Below are 19,987 nucleotides of genomic sequence, written 5' to 3'. Positions count from 1 at the left end.
AAACACTGACAGCTCACTATACACATGGATCGTAATATCTGTCCTGAATATAATACTATAAACACAGTCACAAGAGATGGGATAGAAAGATAACAATACTTTCCAAGGACCTATTATCAATCACACTATTGATCATCACCCAAAGAGTTTTTACACATGTCATCTTACTTGTTCATTAGAACTATGGAGAAAACTCTGTTGTCAGACCTATTTTATGAATGAAGAAACTCAAGTTGTTCCCTTGATACAATTATATAGGGGAACTGACAGCTTTAACTTCTCTTTTACCCATTTAGCCCAAGGGACAAAGAGGTATGAAAATACTTTCTGTGGTCTTAAGAGTCCTTGTCTCAAAGCACTTTTCTACCCAGCCTGTTTAGTATCTTAGCAGGTCTCCAGCTGGTGCAGCTTATGCCCCAGTGTGTGAACATGTGAGTGGGGTCAGCAGTCACTAACTGTCCTGGGGAATGATCGATGTCCTGGTTGATGTGGCATCTCCCTGCAGAGACCTTGGGGTTAAGGATTTAATGCCTGTTTGGCTCAGAAAATTCAAATATCCTCTGAATTATTCTGGTCTTCTAACTTGTAGCTAATTAGAATTTCAAATGATAAACACAGGCATGTACTGATATCTGTCATGACCAGATCCTATACCAAGCTCTCTGTGGTAGGATCTTATTTGGTCCTGCAATAGCCCTAAGAATTCACTGCTCTTTTATAGATGGAGTAACTGAAGTAATATATACCCAATGTCATGCTACTGGCAAAGATGGAACTTACAGTTGGTTTTAAACCCACACTCTTAAGCCTTAGATCAGCTTTTACAAAGAACAGACCATGAATGTCAACCTCATCATTTTAAATGGGCAGATCCTAGATCAAAGCAAAAACCTGTTGAGCTTGAACCTCTGGAAATGAGACTGAAAACTTGAGCTTTAATCCAATTTTGCTGATGATTCTTTCACCTATCAAAATTTGAGAACTGATATAACATGTTATGATTGAGGAAAATCTTCCAGTTGCAAATACCAGGCAAAGTCCCTCCATCCCACTAGGCTTAAATTAAAAGCTTCTGGTTTTAGGGGCAGTGAATAGCAATGAATTCTATAGGTTCATCTCTTGACTGTCCTCCAAGTAGACCAGATCCAAGTTTTGTTGGAGAAAGAGGTGTTGATTACTTTGTACAGGTAATGGAGATAAGGGGCTAAGTCCCCAAAGACTGCCTCCCTGAGAAAAGACTTGGGGGGGGGGTTTAAAAGAAACAAAAGCAAAAAGTGAGACAAAGAGGGTTTTGGTAACTGGGTGTTGGAAGTACTGTCCAGGGCTGGTCATTTGTGCATGTTTGGGACTGGGTCATTCTTCCATGAACATCACATGTTCATAAAATGGCAGCTCATCTCCTCCTCGAGGTGAAGATTTCAGTATGCCAACGAGGTTGGTGTGAATTTCAGGTGACTAACAGAAGAACTGCGCATGCTCTGGATTCTTTACATACTGGTGAGCTGCTCTAACCAAATAGGGGTGATTGGGATCCAGTTATCTAACAGACTGAAATATATGGTTTAGTTAGACAACACTGCTTTCGAGTAAATCAATTAAGCATCCTAATCATCCTGCTGCTAGTCAGCCTCAACCCTTTGTTTCCTGGTGCTCTGAGGTCCTAGAATTGACTGTTTTGTTTCCTGCTTCTCTGAGGCCCAATTTTGGTGAGATGGGATATTTTCCTTATTCTTCCTGGTTCTGCTTGGGCTGGTTGAGCCTTAAAATCAACAGCAGGTTGATTAGTAAAGAAAAGAAAAAATTAATTACATGTGCATGGAGAATCTACATGGATATAAATTCTGAAGTAAATAGGGGCAAAACATGGTCAGTGGGATGGAATAGGGGTGTGAGACTTCAAAGAGAAAGATGGGAGACTCATGATGAATCAGGCTGGGGTCTGGGAGCCCAACCCCAGAAGCTCAGTCCTTGTCTTGGTGAGGGAAAAATTCAATGTAAAGACTGGAGTTAGGCAGAAGAATAAGAAATTTATTGTTGATAAGGAGGACAGGAAAGCTCTCTGAGCAAAGAGGGGTCCTGAGAAGGTAGCCACTGAGCAGCAGGCAGCAGGGAAGCTTATATATATATTATTCAAAAATTGAGGGGGGGATGGATCGTGACTCTGTGTTGTGTCTTTCTGATTGGCAGGGCTCCATGACAGCTTACTCTCAGGTTGGTTTCAGCCATTTGTCATCAATTGGGGCCGGGGTCTCCTTGACAGGATGAAATCTGGTCCTTCGCATGCACAAATGGCGACCAATGCAGAGGTTGTTCTGTGGATTTTCTGGTTTACCAAAGTGTTACCTCAAGGTTGTGGGCCCCTGGAGTCCTGTCTATATTTCCAACATGAGGAAAGGACCAAATGCTGTATAACTGGATGTCTGCTCCAATAGAAAGGTTATTTCTGAAGATAACCCTTTAGACCTCCAATTTTCACCTTTTTAGGTAGGTTAAGGAAATCATAATAATTTCTCCTGCATCTGCGGGGGCTCTGTTCACCTCAGCTGGAAATAATCTACAAGCCAACATGGGAGGTCTTGAAGAGGCCTGTTCTGGGCATCTCAAGAGGCCAATCCTTCAATGCACAGGTCTCAGCACCATATTACTATTACTTGCATAATTTAGTTAAAAGTCTCGAACTAGTCCCACAAGTCAGAGTTAAAATGAAACATCTGCTGCATGACTGTACTTCCATTTACCACCAGAGGGTATGAACTCTCTGCTAAAGGAATGCAAAACAGAGCCCAGAACAGGCACAGCCAGAGGCAGAAGTGGGAAGCCAGAACCATCCACTGAATGTGCTTCAGTGAAATGTGCCTTCCTTGTGAGCCCCAGACTGGAGAGCCTAAACAGCTTCTCCCAGGGATAGGGCACTAGGCCCTCAGTATTTCGTATCATTTTTACTTTTTTTTTTTAAATGGAAGATTTAAATTTTTGTAATTTAGTTTTTCTCCATAAATTTACATTGAGTAGCATGTGAACAAACTTAAAAAACTGTGCAACTTATGACACTAAGTTTATCTATTCATGTATGGGATATATAATATTGCTATGGAAAGCAGATTATAATTCAATCTGTAGTTTATGCTGATTTCATAAACTATTAAAAAACAGCAAAAAAAAAAACTAACATGATGGGTATTAAAATTCAAGCAAATAATTTTGCAAACTATAATCCAGTATTTGATTTATAGATGAAAAAGCATCGCTCATAATTTGGGATTATATTTAGAAGTGCCCACATAATAACACTTAAAAGTTTATTTTTTCTGTTTTTGTTTTATAGAATTTATTACTAGTGCATTGTAGTAAAGGCTTTCCTTACAGGTAAATCCTTCAATCTAGTGGTTTTAGAAGACATAAATTTGACAAGATTTGCACGAAGTAACTCCATCTTCTCTCACATATCACACTCACATAATTCATTGTAGAGGTTCCTCTTCTGCTATGGATCTGTACAAAGCTTGTTGGTCTGTGTCCTGATGCATTTTTCAGCATCTTTTGGTTAAATTTCCTTGATTCCCTAGGATACACACTGACTTGAAGGACATGGACAGGGGGCAGGGTCTCATTGATAACCTCATGTGAATCTCCAGGGGTAAAACCAGTAGCACAGTTTGGGCTATCTCCTGAATCCCCCTTCTCTTCTCTAACTATAGAAACCAAACTCTAATGCTCCTTCTGTAACCACTGCTTTTCCCATGACAGGCTTTTGCAACCCCTGAAATGACATGGATTTCTAATAATCCGTATCAAGCAGCTGAAGGACAAGCTTAAGATATTCAAAACAGACCTCCCATGCTGTGTCATTTTGGCATGTGGATTATTTTGGCAGCTAAGGTCAACTGAGGCCCTGCAGACTTAAATGAAATTTTTTACCACTTCCTTAACTATGTAGAAAATATGACATCAGGGAATTCACCCAGATGTAGGGTTATTTCCGGTAACAATCTTTCTATTGGAGATACTATTCGTATGCAGGGCAAACACCCAATTTCAGAGCATCTGGTCCTTTCATCATGTGTGTCCCCCTCCTCCCTCCTTGAAGCCTCACACCCCTATCCCATTCCTTAACTCAGGATAATTGACTATGTTTTGCCCCTATTTACTTTAGAATTTATAGCAAGTAGATTCTCAATGCATTTATTTATTTATTTTTTTTTTAAAACGGGGTAGTCTTTTTTTTTTTTTTTTTCCCCCAAGATTTATTTATGTATTTGTTTATACAAGCACTGGGTACAGTATGTATTTGTTTATACAAGCACTGGGTACAGTCAGAAGCGTGGGAGGGTGAGAGAATTCACCAGAGCCAGAGCGGGGAGCAGAGCAGGCAGAAGGACCGAAGGACACTGCTGAGGGGAGCAGCGGGCGGCAGGAGAGGTCTGCGCGCCACGCGGGACCCTCCTCCAGTGGCCGGGGAACAGCCGGGGATCGAACCAGCGCCACAGAGGCTGCGGGCAGCTTCGCAACCCAGTGCTCAACCGCTGCGCCACCGGGGAGGCCCAATGCATTTATAACTAAATTCATTCTTTTCTCTTACTAATCTGTGATGTTCATTGGATTGTTGACCAGCCAAAGAAGAATCCAGAGGGGTGGGGAGGCATTTCCTCTGTGCCCTGCACAGTCTCTGTTATAAGAATATGTATGGAAATAAGCATTATTCATTTTTCAAAGATCAGCCAATTCTTGGTTGTCAGTGTGGAGTGATCATTTGTACTCTCAGGCAAAGCTTGGTCTCTCTAGTAGGATTTCCAACACAGACCAGACTGGAGAAGAATTTTTGATGTAGTGAAGGAGGAGGTTTTCTGGGCCAATACATACTCCTACTCAGAAACCACTGCTTCAACTAAACTCCTTTAAAAAAATACATCTCCGCCCCTCCCCCACCCCAAAGAAGAAAACTTTGGAGAGCAGGCCACAGCCTGGACATGATCCTTTCACATCAGAGTATGAAAACTGGATGTTTAAATGCCATTTATCCCTGGAAGAGCCAATCCATTCAGCAAATGTTTGAAGAGCACTGATTACGAACTAGGACAGGGAGAGATGTGAAAATATAAAGAAAACAAGGCAAGGTTTTGCCTGGATGGGACTTAGAGTCAAGTGAGGAAGACGGACATTGTGAGGATGTGTCATGAGTTTGATTAAAGTGAAATTGCATGAAAAACCTTCCTGACAAAGTGTCTTCAGCAGAGGCTTCAGAGTAAGTTGACTAGGATAAAGGGGGTGGTGGTGGTGACTATTGCTAGGCTGAATTTAGGGAAAAGGAAGTAGTCTACACAGGAAACAAGTTCCAGACAGAGGCCTAGAGCGGGGAGAGTGGAACTAAGAAGAGAAACCTAAAGATCCAAAGCGCATATAGACTGTAGAAGTGTAACTATAACTTGATCACAATTTTCCAAAGTAGAATTCATAATATTTTCTCTGTGAAATGTCTTATCTTGAAGTCAGACACCAGCACAAGCAATTAAAGCAATCTTGAGTGAGATATTTGCCATCTCTGATTCATTTGCCATTTCTGAGCATTTTGTCTTACAGGTCAATTAAATTCTTCATCTCATTTTCAGAAATGCATCTCGGAAATGAACAACAAGCACTACTACCTCTCAATTTATTCATGATGGCTACAGCTGTTCTAGAATTTTTTTTTTTTTGTAATAACTTCATGTCACATGTACTCTTTAAACCTCTTTTCAGCTTAGAGACTGACAATAATTTGCCTGATTGGATTTGTTACACATACTGTCTTCAAGAATGACAGATGATGAAATGTCCTCCTACATGGGGCAGGTTAATATGTTTTCAGAGACCTAAAACTCAGGTGCCCTTAAGCAGATTTCCTAACCTTGAAGAAAAATATGTGGTACTATAGACACACCAAATCAAAAGATGTTCTTTTCTTTCCATATTCTTAGATCATGTCTTCTATTCTTTATCTTCACAATTAGTGTTGAATCTTTTTCTTCTGTCCTTTGCTGGATCAATTATTTCCTCCCCTCTTTAGATCTCTCCTGTGTGCTACAACCTAAAACCCTTAAGAAATGAGGTATTCCTTTATAAAATGACATCACCTAATCAGGCAAAATTATATTAAGCAGGTGATTCCTATTCTTCAAGTTTAGTAGTAGTTCTTAAGAAAAGAAAGTTTGTGGTTTCAGATGGATGTTATGATCTAGTCTTCTCCCTTATGAATATACAAATCAGTTTGATGGAAAATTTGATGAGTTTGATGGAAAGCAAAAGTAGAATTTAGAGTACTATTATAATGGTTCTTGCTTTTGTTCTCTTTTCTGTATTTCTGATTCTACCCAGATCAAAGAGCTGACCATCCTTGAGAAAATAAAATTCTGTTTCTAAATATGGTGCCAGTGAACTTGATAAATAAAACTGATGAGATTGGGTTCTCTCAGCCTCAGCCATCTTTATCATCATAGTGATTCTATTATTAAAATTTTGGAGAGGGCCTCCCCAGTGGCGCAGCGGTTGAGCGCTGGGCTGCGAAGCTGTGAGCGGCCCTCTGCAGGGCCGGTTCGATCCCTGGCTGCTCCCCAGCCACCGGGGGAGGGTCCCACATGGCGTGCAGACCTCTCCTGCCGCCCGCTGCTCCCCTCAGCAGTGTACTTTGGTCCTTCTGCCTGCTCTGCTCCCTGCTCTGGCTCTAGTGAATTCTCTCACCCTCCTGCGCTTGTATAAATAAATAAATAAACTTGTATAAATAAATAAATAAACAAATAAATAAATCTTTAAAAAAAATTTTGGAGAAAGCTAGTAATGAATAATGAATAAGCAAATAAACTAATAATGCATTACTCTATCAAAACCACAATGAGATAGATAGCACTTCACATCTACTAAACACAAAAGTGTTGGCAAGAATGTGGAGAAACTAGAACCCTTGCACATTGCTGTTGGGAATGTGAAAACAGTTCAGCTGCTGTGGAAAGCACTTTGGTGGCTCTCCAGAAAATTCAACACAGAATTACCATGACTGCAATTCCACTCCTGAAGCTACCTTCCAAAGAACTGAAAACAGATACTCAGATAAGTACCTATACCCATGTGTTCATAGCAACACTATTCACAAGAGTCAAAAACTAGAGAAAAGCCAAGTGTCCATCATTAGATGAATGGATAACAAACTGTGGTATATCCGTACAATGGAATGTTAGTCAGTCATAAACAGGGATGAAATACTGATATATGATACAAGGTGGAAGAACTTTCATAATGCTATGCTAAGTGAAAGAAGACAGACACAAAAGCTTACATATTGTATAGTCCAACTATAAGAAATATCTGAATAATGGTTTCACTTATAGGAGGAATATGGGGGAACCAAACAAGACATCGGGAGGGAAAATACTAACAATACAAAACACAACAAAACAAAAACAAACAGACAATTATAAACCAGAGACATCCTACAGGGGAGGAGGAGGGAGAGGGATCAGAGGGAGGAGCACAGGGGACTGAGGTGAATATTGGTACATGGTGAATTGGTGAAGGAAATTCTATGGGGACTGCACCTGAGTGAGGGGGAGGGGGAAAGCAAATAGTCTTTAAAAATGAACAATGATGTAAAATATACATAAATTAAAAAAAAAGAAATATCCAGAATAAGTAAATCTGTAGAGACAGAATAGAGTTTTGTGGTAGCCAGGGGGTAGTGGAGGGAATGTGAAGACATGATTTAATGGGTAAAGGCTTACACTTTAGAATGACAAATGTATTGGAACTAGGTAGAGATGGTGATTACACAACATTGAGAATATACTAAATGTCACTGGTTTTCACTTAATGATGGTTAATTTTATGTTATGTAAGCTTTGCAACAACAATTATTCAAAAATTAAAAATAATGTATTACACTGGAGAAAACTGTGGTAAGAAAAAAAATTTACTGATAGGAATGCGTTAAATCAGTAATTCACACACCTCATTTGTGTAGGTAAAGAAACATTGCCTAAGTCAAGAATAGAGCAGTTCTCTTTTATTTGTTTGTTTTATTTTCATTGGTCATCGGTCTCTATATTCGGAGGAATCATAAAATCACAATGGAGACTTTTTTTTTGCAACCTCTAATCCTTTTTCTCCTAGAAAAGCTGCAGGGAAGAATTTTAAACATTATCTCAGACTCAAGAATATAGGTTCACCACTCATTCCGTTGGTACATCCAGGACCTGACAAGACAATGACTAATTTGATTTTAATTTTTCAAAGTCAACTCTTGTTTGCCTGATACAGCTTTATAACAAAAATTCTTCTTCAAAATCAGTATGATGAATTTCTATGAGCCACTAAATAAAGTTCTCGTCAGCTGTCCCCAAGGAAAATACATTCTTGCCTCATGAAGAGCCAAGATACTAGAAAAGGAAACAAGTCTCTTAAAGGAACAGAGAAGGGTTCTTTGCATATTTGTTGTCCTCACAATAAACAGGAAGCTAAATTCTTTAAGAACATGGAGCTGAAAATTTCCATTTCTTCCTTTATCATTGCCAAATACACGGCAATTTTCAAGCATTCTCTTCAGGGAAGACATTTTCTTGCCGGATAATTCTGCAAGACAGAAGACAGCATCTGCTTTCCACATTTTGGGACAACTGTAGCTGATCTTGCAACAGAAACCTCAAACTAAGGCTGAACTGTTGTAATAACGCAGTCTCCAGCATTGCAGATGTACTCGATGCATGATGAATTGGAGGGAAAATTACTGAACCGATTCTAGGATGTGGCCTTAATTGCTATCATATCTCAAATAAAATGCCAATATTTTGCAAGCAAAAGTCTATGAAAAGAAACCAGAAACCATTTCAGAAGCTGAGAATTGGCCAGGGCTAAGGAATACAGAATGGTTCTGCCTGACAACAAAGGAAATGATTTCCATATCCTGTGAGAAAAAATAAAACAACAAAGTTCAGTGAATGTTTATTGAGATCTGTTCTAGTTTTCTATACAAAATCCCACAGAATGACAGTTTAAACAACATAAATTTATTTTTTTCCAGTTCTGAAGGACAGAAGTCAGAGAGATGACAAAGATGGTAGGTTTGTTTTTTTCCTGAGGTCCATCTCCTTGTAGTTGACCATCTTCTCCTATGTCCCCAGATTGCTTCCTTCTATCTGTATCTGTGTCCAAATCTCTTGTTTCTAAAGACACTAGTCATGTATGATTAAAGCTCACTCAGTAATCTCATTTTAACATAACTGCTCTGTAAACTGAGTATCTCCAGAGACAGTCACATTTAGAGGTGTTGAAGGTTATGACTTCAACATATGAATTTGGGGGGACATAATTCAGCCCCTCCAAATGTGTATAAGGTTCTAGGCACTATACAAACAGACCTGTATTAAAACCCAAAGGACAGTCATGCTGAATGGGTTAATTTTCTACAGAATTGTGAATCTGAAAGAAATGAATAAACTGTCTTTGCTTTCAAGGGTCAGGAATGGGGTTCTGGAATTTATCATGTTCAAAAGAGAGAGCCGCAGCCTGCCGTGAATGAAATTTTCCAAAGGGAGCTCTTGTGAGGAGACAGGTCACACGCTCACCCACACATGTATCTGCTCACACGGTCACATGGGCTCCAAGGCTGCTCTGCACCCCAGCCGGTTCATCAGTTAGTTGGTGTGGCCCCATTCTGATGGTCTTCAGATCAGGGCTTTGGAATCTCCTTCTGCCAGCAGGACCATGTGACAGGTTTGTTGCCTCCTTCAGCTTTGTTGACCATGTCCTCCTGGGAAGGCTGACTGAGTTTGTACTTGGCAATAAGAAAATCACACATCCCCTTGCAGAACAGCTTTTCAAACTCCACCTCTGGCCTAAGGTTCTGCTTCTCCATACAAGGGAAAAAATGCCAAGAATGTCCCACTCTTTTAGGGATGCAATATGTCCTTTTGGTGAAAAAAAAAAAAGGGTTGTAATTTGTGATTCAGAAGAGATATAACTGGCATTGCATTCTTCATAACTGTTCTTTTTATTTTCTCTGCAGATGTAAGAAACTAAACTTTCTGGACTTTCAATTGAGTTCCTTCTCTCTCTAGAGATCATTCAATCATCACAGTTTTTTCATGAGATAGTTCTCATTTTATATGTTCTAGGTTTACTATTATATATTTGATTTCTCCTCTAAGGATATCACTCATTTCTCAACTATGCTAAATGCCAACTGTCATTTTTACTGGAATAAATTATATAATCTCATTTTAGGAAGTATATCAGAACATCACGTTGTCCTTAATTGCTAAAAAGTTGAGAAAGCATCACTCAGGATAAAGTAGGTTGTCTGTGGAACCAGCCTTGCAGAGTTAATTTGCCCTTAGCTGGTGGTGGCTATAGATTCAAGTCCACAGGCATAAGTCAAGCTCTACTTCTGCAGAGGACAGGGATCTGAACTTCCCAAGCCTAAAAGTGGTCATAAAGCAGAAACAAGCTACTGAGCCACCCAAAGTAGGATCTTCATGAATGAGAATGAGTGCAAAATCTGGGTGGTAGGCTACCAGTACTGGGGAATAGACGGGTGGGGTATGAACATTATCTCATCCAAGTTCACAGTACAGTGAACACCCCACAGGGAATATCCACCTTGGAATACAGAGCATTGAACTAGTAAGTGGGTGCTAATACATGCACACAAGGTTGTTCAGGCCATTCACCTGCAATGCTGGAGGAAAGCCATGGTTGGCATACAAATGATGGGAAGGAGCGGTGTCAGACAGCTTAGCTTGACAAGGGACAATGGGAGATACAGGATAAAGTGGCAGAAGAAGGAAACATAACAGAGAGAAAGAAAAGAGAGAAGAACGCTAGGTTAGAGTAAGCTAAGACTCTGAGGGTGAATAGAAGGGAAACAGATATGGTCAGAGGACTGTTCATCAAGAATAGGGCAGCTGGTTCAGGACTTCCCAAGGTGCCTGGGAAGGATTTCTACCAGGATTAGGGGTGTGCCTACAGAAAGTCTTCATGGTCCTGAAGGATACTTAAATATTCAAAAATTACTTGCTAATTACAAAAGAAAATAATAACTTCATACAAAAAATATATGGTGGATTCCACCTTGACCTGTAACCTATGTTAACACCACAAGCATTGGGACAAAGCAATGTCAAAGCTTCGCATACCCTTATGCAATGGCCTGAGAAGGATATAACATTTCTATGGAATTTCTCTCACAACTGCCTAACTGGAATATAATCATGAGGAAACATGAGCCTATAGCGAATCAAGGAACACTGCAAAATAAATATTTTGTATACTTCAAAGATATCATGCTAAAGAAAAAAAAAAAGAAAGGCTAAACAACTGTTTCAGATGAAATAAAACTAAAGGGATATGACAACTAAATGTGAGGTGTGGTTCTAGATTGGTTTCTAGCTAGAAAGAGAAAAAGTAGCAGAGGACTTTATTGGGATAACTGACAGCAGTTATGTATGGATATATGGACTATAGAGAATGCTACTTGCATTAAGTTCTTAATTTTTGTGATTTTACTATGGTTTAGTACTATAGTACTGTGGTCTTTTTTCTTAGAAAATGTACTTAAGTATTTAGTGTAAAGAAAGTCAATATATCCAGCCAATGTACATACATATATAAATTATATAGGTACACTACATGGAGAGAGAGAGCATGATAAATGGGACAAGATGCAAAATAATGGGTGATCTTTCTGAGTATCTGCTAAAGTTTCCTTAAACAATTCTTCCAACTTTTCTACAAATTTGAAATTCTATGGAGACAAAGATCCCACCTTAAATGTTCCGAATATTCGGGAGATGCCACAAAAGGAGGTGAGCATGGATAAAGCTGGGAACAAGAGGAAGTAAGACAGCAAATACCAAAATAAACAGAACTTAAAGCCAGACAAGGTATCTACTGATAGACCCACCTTCTAGAAACTGCCCTACTGGCTTCTGTGTTCTGGTTTCCTGCTGTCCTAAAGCCTCATCCTAAAGGTGGCAAAAATGGAACTTGAACCCAGGGGCTCTGACTCCAAAACATAAGACACTGCAGTCCTGTTTTTGTCCTTCCTGATCCATGGAGCTTACCTACAAATGAGTTAGAGTGTGTGGTCTAAATTGTTCCCAGAGAGTAGTGACTCCTTGTTAATCCTTTGTTGTTTTTTAGCTACCAATTTTTCCTCTTTCTTGGACTCAAGCCTGCTTTCCAGCTTTTACACAGGCTCCCTTGAAACTCAGGCAGATTAGTCAGCATGCCTGGCTGCCTGGCTGGCTTCTCTCCTACTTTCTGTGCTTACATCCTGGGACTGTCCAGGGCGCCATCACACACACTGGATTTACTAGGGACATGTTTAGGCATTAGTCTCTTTTAAAGTCATTCCCTGCAGGGTTATTGGAAATGTGGTATTCCCAAACAATCCCCTTGTTTATATCTCTCAAATCATGTTCCTATGTTTCTATCAATTAACCTCCATTTGTTTTTCTTACAGGTTTTCACTGAAATCCTCCATAGGGAAATGAAATAATCTGCTACATAGGTCCGTGGCTCATCACCATCTGCTTTTAACTGAATGATGGCAAGATAGCGAAGCCCCAACACTATGTCCTGTTGTCTGTGAGTTCAGGGGTAGATGCTCAGGAGGAAGGTGCAGCCAGGCCCTCCTTCCAGCTGCAGTATAGGGGGGTGGGGGGTTGAGGGAATGAGGGTGTGGGGGGGCCTTCATGCCGTCAACATGATCACTTCCCTCTGTCTTCTTTGTATTTGCATCCAATTTTTCTTCATGATGTTTCTACCTTCCAGTTTCTCCTACCAATTCAACCTGCCAACAGAGTCCATAGGTGGCCCATTCCTTCTATTTAAACTGTATCTTTTTTTTTTTTAATATTTATTAATTTATTTATACAAGCACTGGGTACAGTCAGAAGTGTGGGAGGGTGAGAGGATTCACCAGAGCCAGAGCAGGGAACAGAACTGGCAGAGGGACCAAAGTACACTGCTGAGGGGAGCAGCCGGCACGGCAGGAGAGGTCTGCACACCATGTGGGACCCTTGCCTGGCGGCCATGAATCGAACCAGCGCTGCAGAAGCTGTGGGCAGCTTCACAGTCCAGCGCTCAATCACTGCGCCACTGGGGGAGGCCCTAATCTGTATCTTTTGATCCAGGTAAATGCTTCTATCTTGGTATCATTAAAAAATTCCAAGCCTATCTAATAAATAAGGTTGTAATTATGTTACCTTACTCAGTTTAAATGTGTTTTTCTTCCTATTTCTTTTCATTACAATATGACTTTTTTTTTTTTTTTTAATAGAGGCATGTTTTTATTTATTTGTTTGTTTGTTTGTTTATACATGCACTGGGTACAGTCAGAAGCGCGGGAGGGTGAGAGAATTCACCAGAGCCAGAGCGGGGAGCAGATCAGGCAGAAGGACCGAAGTACACTGCTGAGGGGAGCAGCGGGCGGCAGGAGAGGTCTGCACGCCATGTGGGACCCTCCTCTGGTGGCCAGGGAGCAGCCGGGGATCGAACCGGCGCCACAGAGGCTGCGGGCAGCTTCGCAACCCAGCGCTCAACCCCTGCGCCACTGGGGAGGCCCTACAATATGACTTTTAATTACATGTGCTCCTTCCAAATTATTTTATCTGTTCTTTGGGGGAACTATCAGTTATTTCCAGGCCTCATCTTTTCTCCTTCACCTCCAGTTGATTGGCACAGTAACAGTAACAGGTTTTACATTTTTATCTGCATCTTGTCTTTTTTTATTCCTCTTTCAAGGAATCCCTACTCTTGGTCCTCTAAATCAAGTTAGTGAATCGTCTGCTATCCTCTGCCCTCTGACACCTGATCCCTGAGTAGAAGTTCATTGCTCTGTATCCCCTACTAAGGTCTCTGCTGATGAATCTCAGAACCAGGGACTCGATGACATTGAAAAAAAGCATGCAATTTGCCATCTATACTCACATTTGTTCTCACACACAGAAACTGCTCATCTTTGATCACAGGGAAGATGCAGAAACAGATGGTCCTGGAGCCCACTTGGCGCTCAGAATTATTTGTTTGGAATTATATTGTACAGAAATAACAGAGCAAAAAAAAAAAAAATCAGTGAAATATCTAAAACTCTGAAACCAGGTGCAGAGGTCTCTAAACAGCACATACATCGTTTGCAGCACACTTTATTATTTGGTCAGAGTATTTGGGTACATGAATAGGTACTGAGTTAACACCATTGTGATTTCTTTTGAGACAAAGCAAACCAAAAAGAAAACTTCAAAATGTGCAACAGCAATAAATATCAAACTTTCTGATCTAAAATGTATAAATATAAAATCTCAGTCATTTTCTGGAAGCATCTTAAGAAAATCCAGCAACCACATGTCCATGGGTAGGTGTCTGGTGTTGGCGCTCATCTTCAGAACATATCACCTCAGATCCAGCATGATTATTTTTATGTCTTTTACCAACACATGTTTGCATATCTAGGAAAAAAAATGACTTTACATCATCTGTTTTAACATGATTATTTTTAGGGAAGGAGTAGAAATTTCTCATTTAGAAATATTTCCAGCCAGAACAAATACAACCATGTTTTTCATTTTCACTATGAAAATACCCATAGAAATTGCCTATCAATTTTCACTTTAAATGAATTCTAACTTCAAAACAAAATTTCTCTGATGTTAAACCAGAACACCACCAAGCAAGGTCAGAAAGAACTAGTCAAATAATGCTTCTTTTGGGCTACACAAAGCTAAGCAAGTAGTGTGATTATAATTTTCATTAAACTATGATGTAAGTAATTTGGCCCTATCAATAATAAATCATTCACTAGACATTTAAATTTCAGACACATGTATAATACACATACACATACATTCATAGATAACTTAATGCATAATCATTTCTGCTACAGAAATATTGCTATTCCCTTGTAAATAAAGTAACAGTGAGAAGAAATCAAAAGTACAAAGATTGATTAATTTTCTGATTGATTAATTTTCTGCAGAATAAGCAGTACAGTGTTTTATCTCATATTATACTGCTGCTCTTTCTCTCTTAAAAAAAAAGTCAAAAAATAAACATCTGCAAAGAAATAAACATCTGCTATATACTCACACTGAACAGCCGGGGGTCCCTGGTGTGTGGATGAAAGCCCTTCTTCTTACAAGCAGAAACCTCAAGCATGCCGGCATTGGTGAGCCTGAAGATGCCAGTGCTAAATTTCAGGGTGAAAAAAAGGCACACAAACTAAGGATCGCTTTGACTTCCTCATGCTTCATTTGAATGTCCCAGCATTCCTCAAATGGGATGGACAAAGAAACCATAAGCTAGGAATTCCATAGACATTTTAAAACCTATCTTGCCATGACACCTACAAGGACCTAGAAGGAAGGACAACACTATTTCCAAGTGCCTGCAGGATTGTGAGGAGGAAAAGGCAGCTGAACTTTTGTATGAGTTCTTCCTCCCAAGAGGAAGGGAGGAAATTATAGGTGGAAGACAGTTCTGATTTTTCTAAGATGCTAATAGTGTTTACAGTAACAGCAAACATTTATCGAGTGCTGGCTCCAGTACCAAGTATTTTGCTGAGCCCTTTACAAACACTATCATCTCGTTTTACTCTCACCATAATCAGTGGTAGACAGGCATTGGGATGAAGAAACTGAGGGTCACAGAGGTCAGGGATTCTGCTAGACACACCACTAGTGGGTGGAACCAAGATTCCAACATAAGATTCTCTGGCTCCTCTCCTGGTAATCACACTGCAATAAACACTGTGTCCCTAACCAAGAAATGTTTTGGAGGTAAACAAGCTAAGGCTGGAAAATTTCCTACAAAAGGAAGTATCACAGTAGAGCAAAGATCTCAAAAGGCAAACTGGAATAATATCCAGTTTATCCACTTTAAAATCATGCTAATGAGAGAAAAAACCAGCAATTTTACCACAGACAGTACCTTTAAAAGCAAAAGGACTGCCCAGGTACAGGTATTTGGGAGCTGGCTGGCACCAATCTCTTTTTTCCAAGATCCTGGGATACCCAAACACACCTGAGCCTGCAGTACCAGGCACAGCCTTCACTTGGGCTGCTCTCAGTAGTTACTATTCTTTATATATATATATATATATATATATATTTTTTTTTTTTTTTTTTTTTTTACATCACTGTTCATTTTTCTACAATGTTTGCTTTCTCCTCTCAGGTGTATCCCTGTAATATTTCCCACCACCAGTTCACCCATGCATGGAGTAGTTACTATTTTTAACCATTACACTTACTCATTATGCTTTGGTGAACAAACAATGGCAATTGCCTCTGGCAACATGAGCTGATAGGAACAGTGAGTGTGAAGATCCACGCTGGATAAGAACACAGGTTGAGTGGGATGGGTCTGCAGGAAGAGGAGGACAAACTTATTAGGGTCACTGAGCCTTAGTCTAGGCCGTGGCCTACTCTATGAGAAAACACTAGTTTGCTTTTTCTTTTTCACCATCATTAATCAAACCAGAACTTTTAAAAACATCTTCCTGACATAATTTTTTCCTGTATCTCAGGAATAACTAGGATTTTTAGAAGAGGTTCCTGGGAATGTTCATGTACTTTATGCTTATTGGGGAAGACAGAACTGGAAATTAATTTGCCAGAGACTTGGAGTAGATTCTCATTCATTGGTTACAACTCACGCAGGGGCTATTTCCATTATCATGTTGATTTTGTGTACAAAAAACCTGATGCTCAGGGTCACACAGCTGGGAGTGGAAACCCAGAGGTGTGTACATGCAAAACCACTGACACAAAAGAAAGTTTTTACTAAAAGTCCCACATGTTGCTGTTACCCTTTGGTGGATCACCTCCCTACAAATGGACAGTGGACCCCAAGTTGTTGACTGTATTCAGGACTCATCTTGCACAAGTGAATACACAGAAGCAATTATACATAAAAAGAAGTATATTCCAGGCTTTTTGCCTACATACAAACTTGTGTTTTTAAAAGATGAATCAGAAGTTCATATTTGAATATGAATAATATATAATAATACATGTATCCACATGATTTTAACATTCATAGTAAGTCATAATTACCCTTGAAAAGGGAACATGACTTTTAATCGTGAGACTAAGGTTATTGGCTTGCACTGTTTGAATTCTGGGTTCACTACTCACTAGCAGTGTGCAACTGTGAAGGTTACTTCCTCAGACCCATTCGATCAATTGCAAAATAGGGATAACAGCCATTTCCTTCATGGGATGCCTATGAAAATTAGATGAGACAATTCACATAAAAGTTCTTAGAACAGTGCCTAGCACACAGAAAGAAAGGATTGCTATGTTATTGCTGCTATGTTAGTGTTGCTATATTAATTAAAAGTCATTGGCCCACAGAAATAATTTCATGCTTTTTACACATACTGAAGTCCTGTTGAAGAAATCCAAGATTTTAAAATTCCTTTCCCCTTTGAACATGTGGTATATTTATTCAATGAAATACAACTCAGCTATAAAATAAAAAGATGAAATCTTGCCATTTGTGACATTATGGGTGGAACTAGAGGTTATTATATAAAACAGAAAAAAGGGAATTTCAGATGTATCACTCATGTGTGGAATATAAAGAAATAAAACAAAGAAACAGACAAAAATAAAACCAAAACAAACCCTAGAAATATGACTAAAGAATTGAGGCTACCAGATCATATGGGGTGGAGGGTAAAGGTGGGAGGGGCCCAAGGGATTGTGGGGGGTCATGAGATCTTGGGGTGTGTGTGTGGTGACTGACATCTGAGGAGGTGTGAACCTGTACCCCGAAATCCTATGCAGTATTATGAACCAACATTACCTCAATAAAAATAATGCAATTTTTAAAAAACCAAAAAAATAAATAAAATTCTTTTCCCCTTTAACATAGTGAAGGTAAATTCCATGGACATCTGTCTACAGAAAGATGCATGTTCAATAGGAAAAAAATAACTCTTAACTTGGTTTGCAAAGCTCTAGAAGGACTGAGGAAAGGAAATTATCCTAACTTTTAAAACTCAAATTTTTAGTGAGGGCACAAATGTGAGGATCTGGCTGCCCTTTATCTGAATTTGTGAAAAACTCCAACAAGTACAGAGAGCTTTCCAGACCTTGGTGAGAAGGTAATACGTGTTCCTAGGAGTTGTAGTGCCTTGGGGGCAGTGAGCAGACTGGCAACAGACAATTTATTATTATGACTATTAATTTATTTTCAAAATGAATGCACACCACAAGAGATTCTGAGCCCTTCATTTCTGCCAAAAGGAATTATTTCTCTGATGAGGACAGTTCTCCTACTCCCCACTCTATGAAAATAAAAATGATGATGATGACGGCGACGACTCAAAGACACGAGAGGAGACACCATTTAACGCAACTGAACAATGTGCCAGGCATTGAACTGTCACTTTCCATGAATCATCTCATTTAATTTTATAGCAAAAAGATAAGTGTTATTATCCCCATTTTACAGATGAGGAAACTGAGCTCAACAGAATAGGAAGTGATCTGCTGAAGGTTACAGGGCTAGTTAAGCTGAGAAAACTTAATACAAATCCAGATCTGTCTGATTCTGATTCAATTCTCCTTTCCAATGGCTCATTTATATCTGAAAAAAGTTAACTCTGGAATTTGTTGCTGTCATTATGCTCAATAGCATTATCACCAAAAGTCATTACAACCATTGAGGTTTAGAAACATAACTTTATAGAGTTCTATATGGTAAAATAAATTAAACAAAAAGCAAAGTCAAAAAAGTCTACAATTATGTCAAGTTCATTAAATACTTAACTTCATTATATACATTCATTATATACAAAGGTCTTAAGATAAAAACTTCTGCCTTTAATTTGGAAAATGTTTTCTAAGATAAACTAAATCTGACTTTTGAACATGTACAATTAAATGCACTGTCACTCTTCCTTAGTTTATGTTCAATTTATTTGCTACAATTTTGTTTTTGCTTTGTTATACATTCTTGTTACATAAAAGTCACATTAAATTAATGTATTTGAAATCATCAATTTCTAAGCAAAGAGTAAGGCACATTACCTACTGTTAAGTAAAACAAATGGACATAAAGAAAGTTTTGCAAATTTATTACAAGTAATTTCTTGCATTTGAAAGGCAGTTTATGCTTTTCAAAGGGCTTTCATACCTATTGTCTATGGTTCACACAAATCCCATGAGGAAGGGAAGTAATTCATTAATGGAACTGATTAATGAAGGAACCTGAAATAAGGGAACTGTGAGTCCTGACCAAGGGCACATCGTAATTTATAGGTGAAACTAAAACTAAAGCCTCCTCCACTCTCTTAAATTACCCAACACCAAATGCTTGGCTTGTGTGTGTCCTGAACCAATTGATGCTTCTCTATAAAGCAAGTAAAATTAAAAATGGTCACTTATCACTCTTCAGGGGCTCTTGGAGGTCCCCAGAAGTGTCCAGGAAATCTTGGCCAGCATCCTATAATAGTACCCAGAAGTATAAACTGAATACCAGACAGAGTACACCATGGATAGGAAAATAGAATACTATCACCAACAACAATGAGCCAAAATTTTCTAAGATCCCAGAAATATGTGCTAAAAAATTCACTGATATAATCTCATTTAATACTCACCATCACCTGGACCCAGCTGCGAGGGTCACTGTTAGTCAGATTGCTTAAGGAACTTGCCAACATTTCTATATTGAATTCTTGGCAGAGTTGACTTAAACTCATGTTTTTGATTACTAATCCCTTTCCTGCCCCTATAATGGCCAGGTGGATTTTGCTGGCCTCCCCCCCTTGGTCCTACACTTAACTGTATGTACAGTTGATGCCAGCAGTAGAGGTGAAGTGGACATTATGGCTCTCACCTGACATGTATAAACAAGTCGAAAGAAGGTATTTTTAAGAGGAGGGGTAAGGGAACTGGAGGAAGGTGTGAAAAGATACAAACTTCCAGTTATAAGATAAATAAGTGCCAGAGATGTA

The 19,987-nt window shown here is 39.3% G+C and overlaps 1 protein-coding gene across 4 annotated transcripts in view; it reads right to left on the bottom strand.

Annotated features, from left to right (window-relative positions):
• Positions 1–14,154: 14,154 nt before the first annotated feature.
• Positions 14,155–19,987, bottom strand: part of STAMBPL1 (STAM binding protein like 1) — a 51,385-nt gene continuing 45,552 nt past the window's right edge. For 2 of the 4 annotated variants that reach the window (XM_037497312.1, XM_054690641.1), the window contains exons 9-11: positions 16,271–16,383; positions 15,109–15,208; positions 14,155–14,471 (exon numbers count right to left, since the gene is read on the bottom strand). In XM_037497312.1, coding sequence (XP_037353209.1) covers positions 14,415–14,471; positions 15,109–15,208; positions 16,271–16,383 — 270 coding nt within the window. In that variant the 3' untranslated portion in view covers positions 14,155–14,414. The other 2 variants (XM_054690642.1, XM_037497313.2) reach the window with 2 other exon arrangements.

Source organism: Talpa occidentalis, unplaced genomic scaffold, assembly GCF_014898055.3.
Source record: "Talpa occidentalis isolate TD23 unplaced genomic scaffold, MPIMG_talOcc4v2.1 talOcc4.8, whole genome shotgun sequence".
NCBI lineage: Eukaryota > Metazoa > Chordata > Mammalia > Eulipotyphla > Talpidae > Talpa > Talpa occidentalis.
The sequence above is the reverse complement of the archived record's forward strand: the minus strand, read 5'-3'. Positions and strand labels throughout refer to the sequence as shown.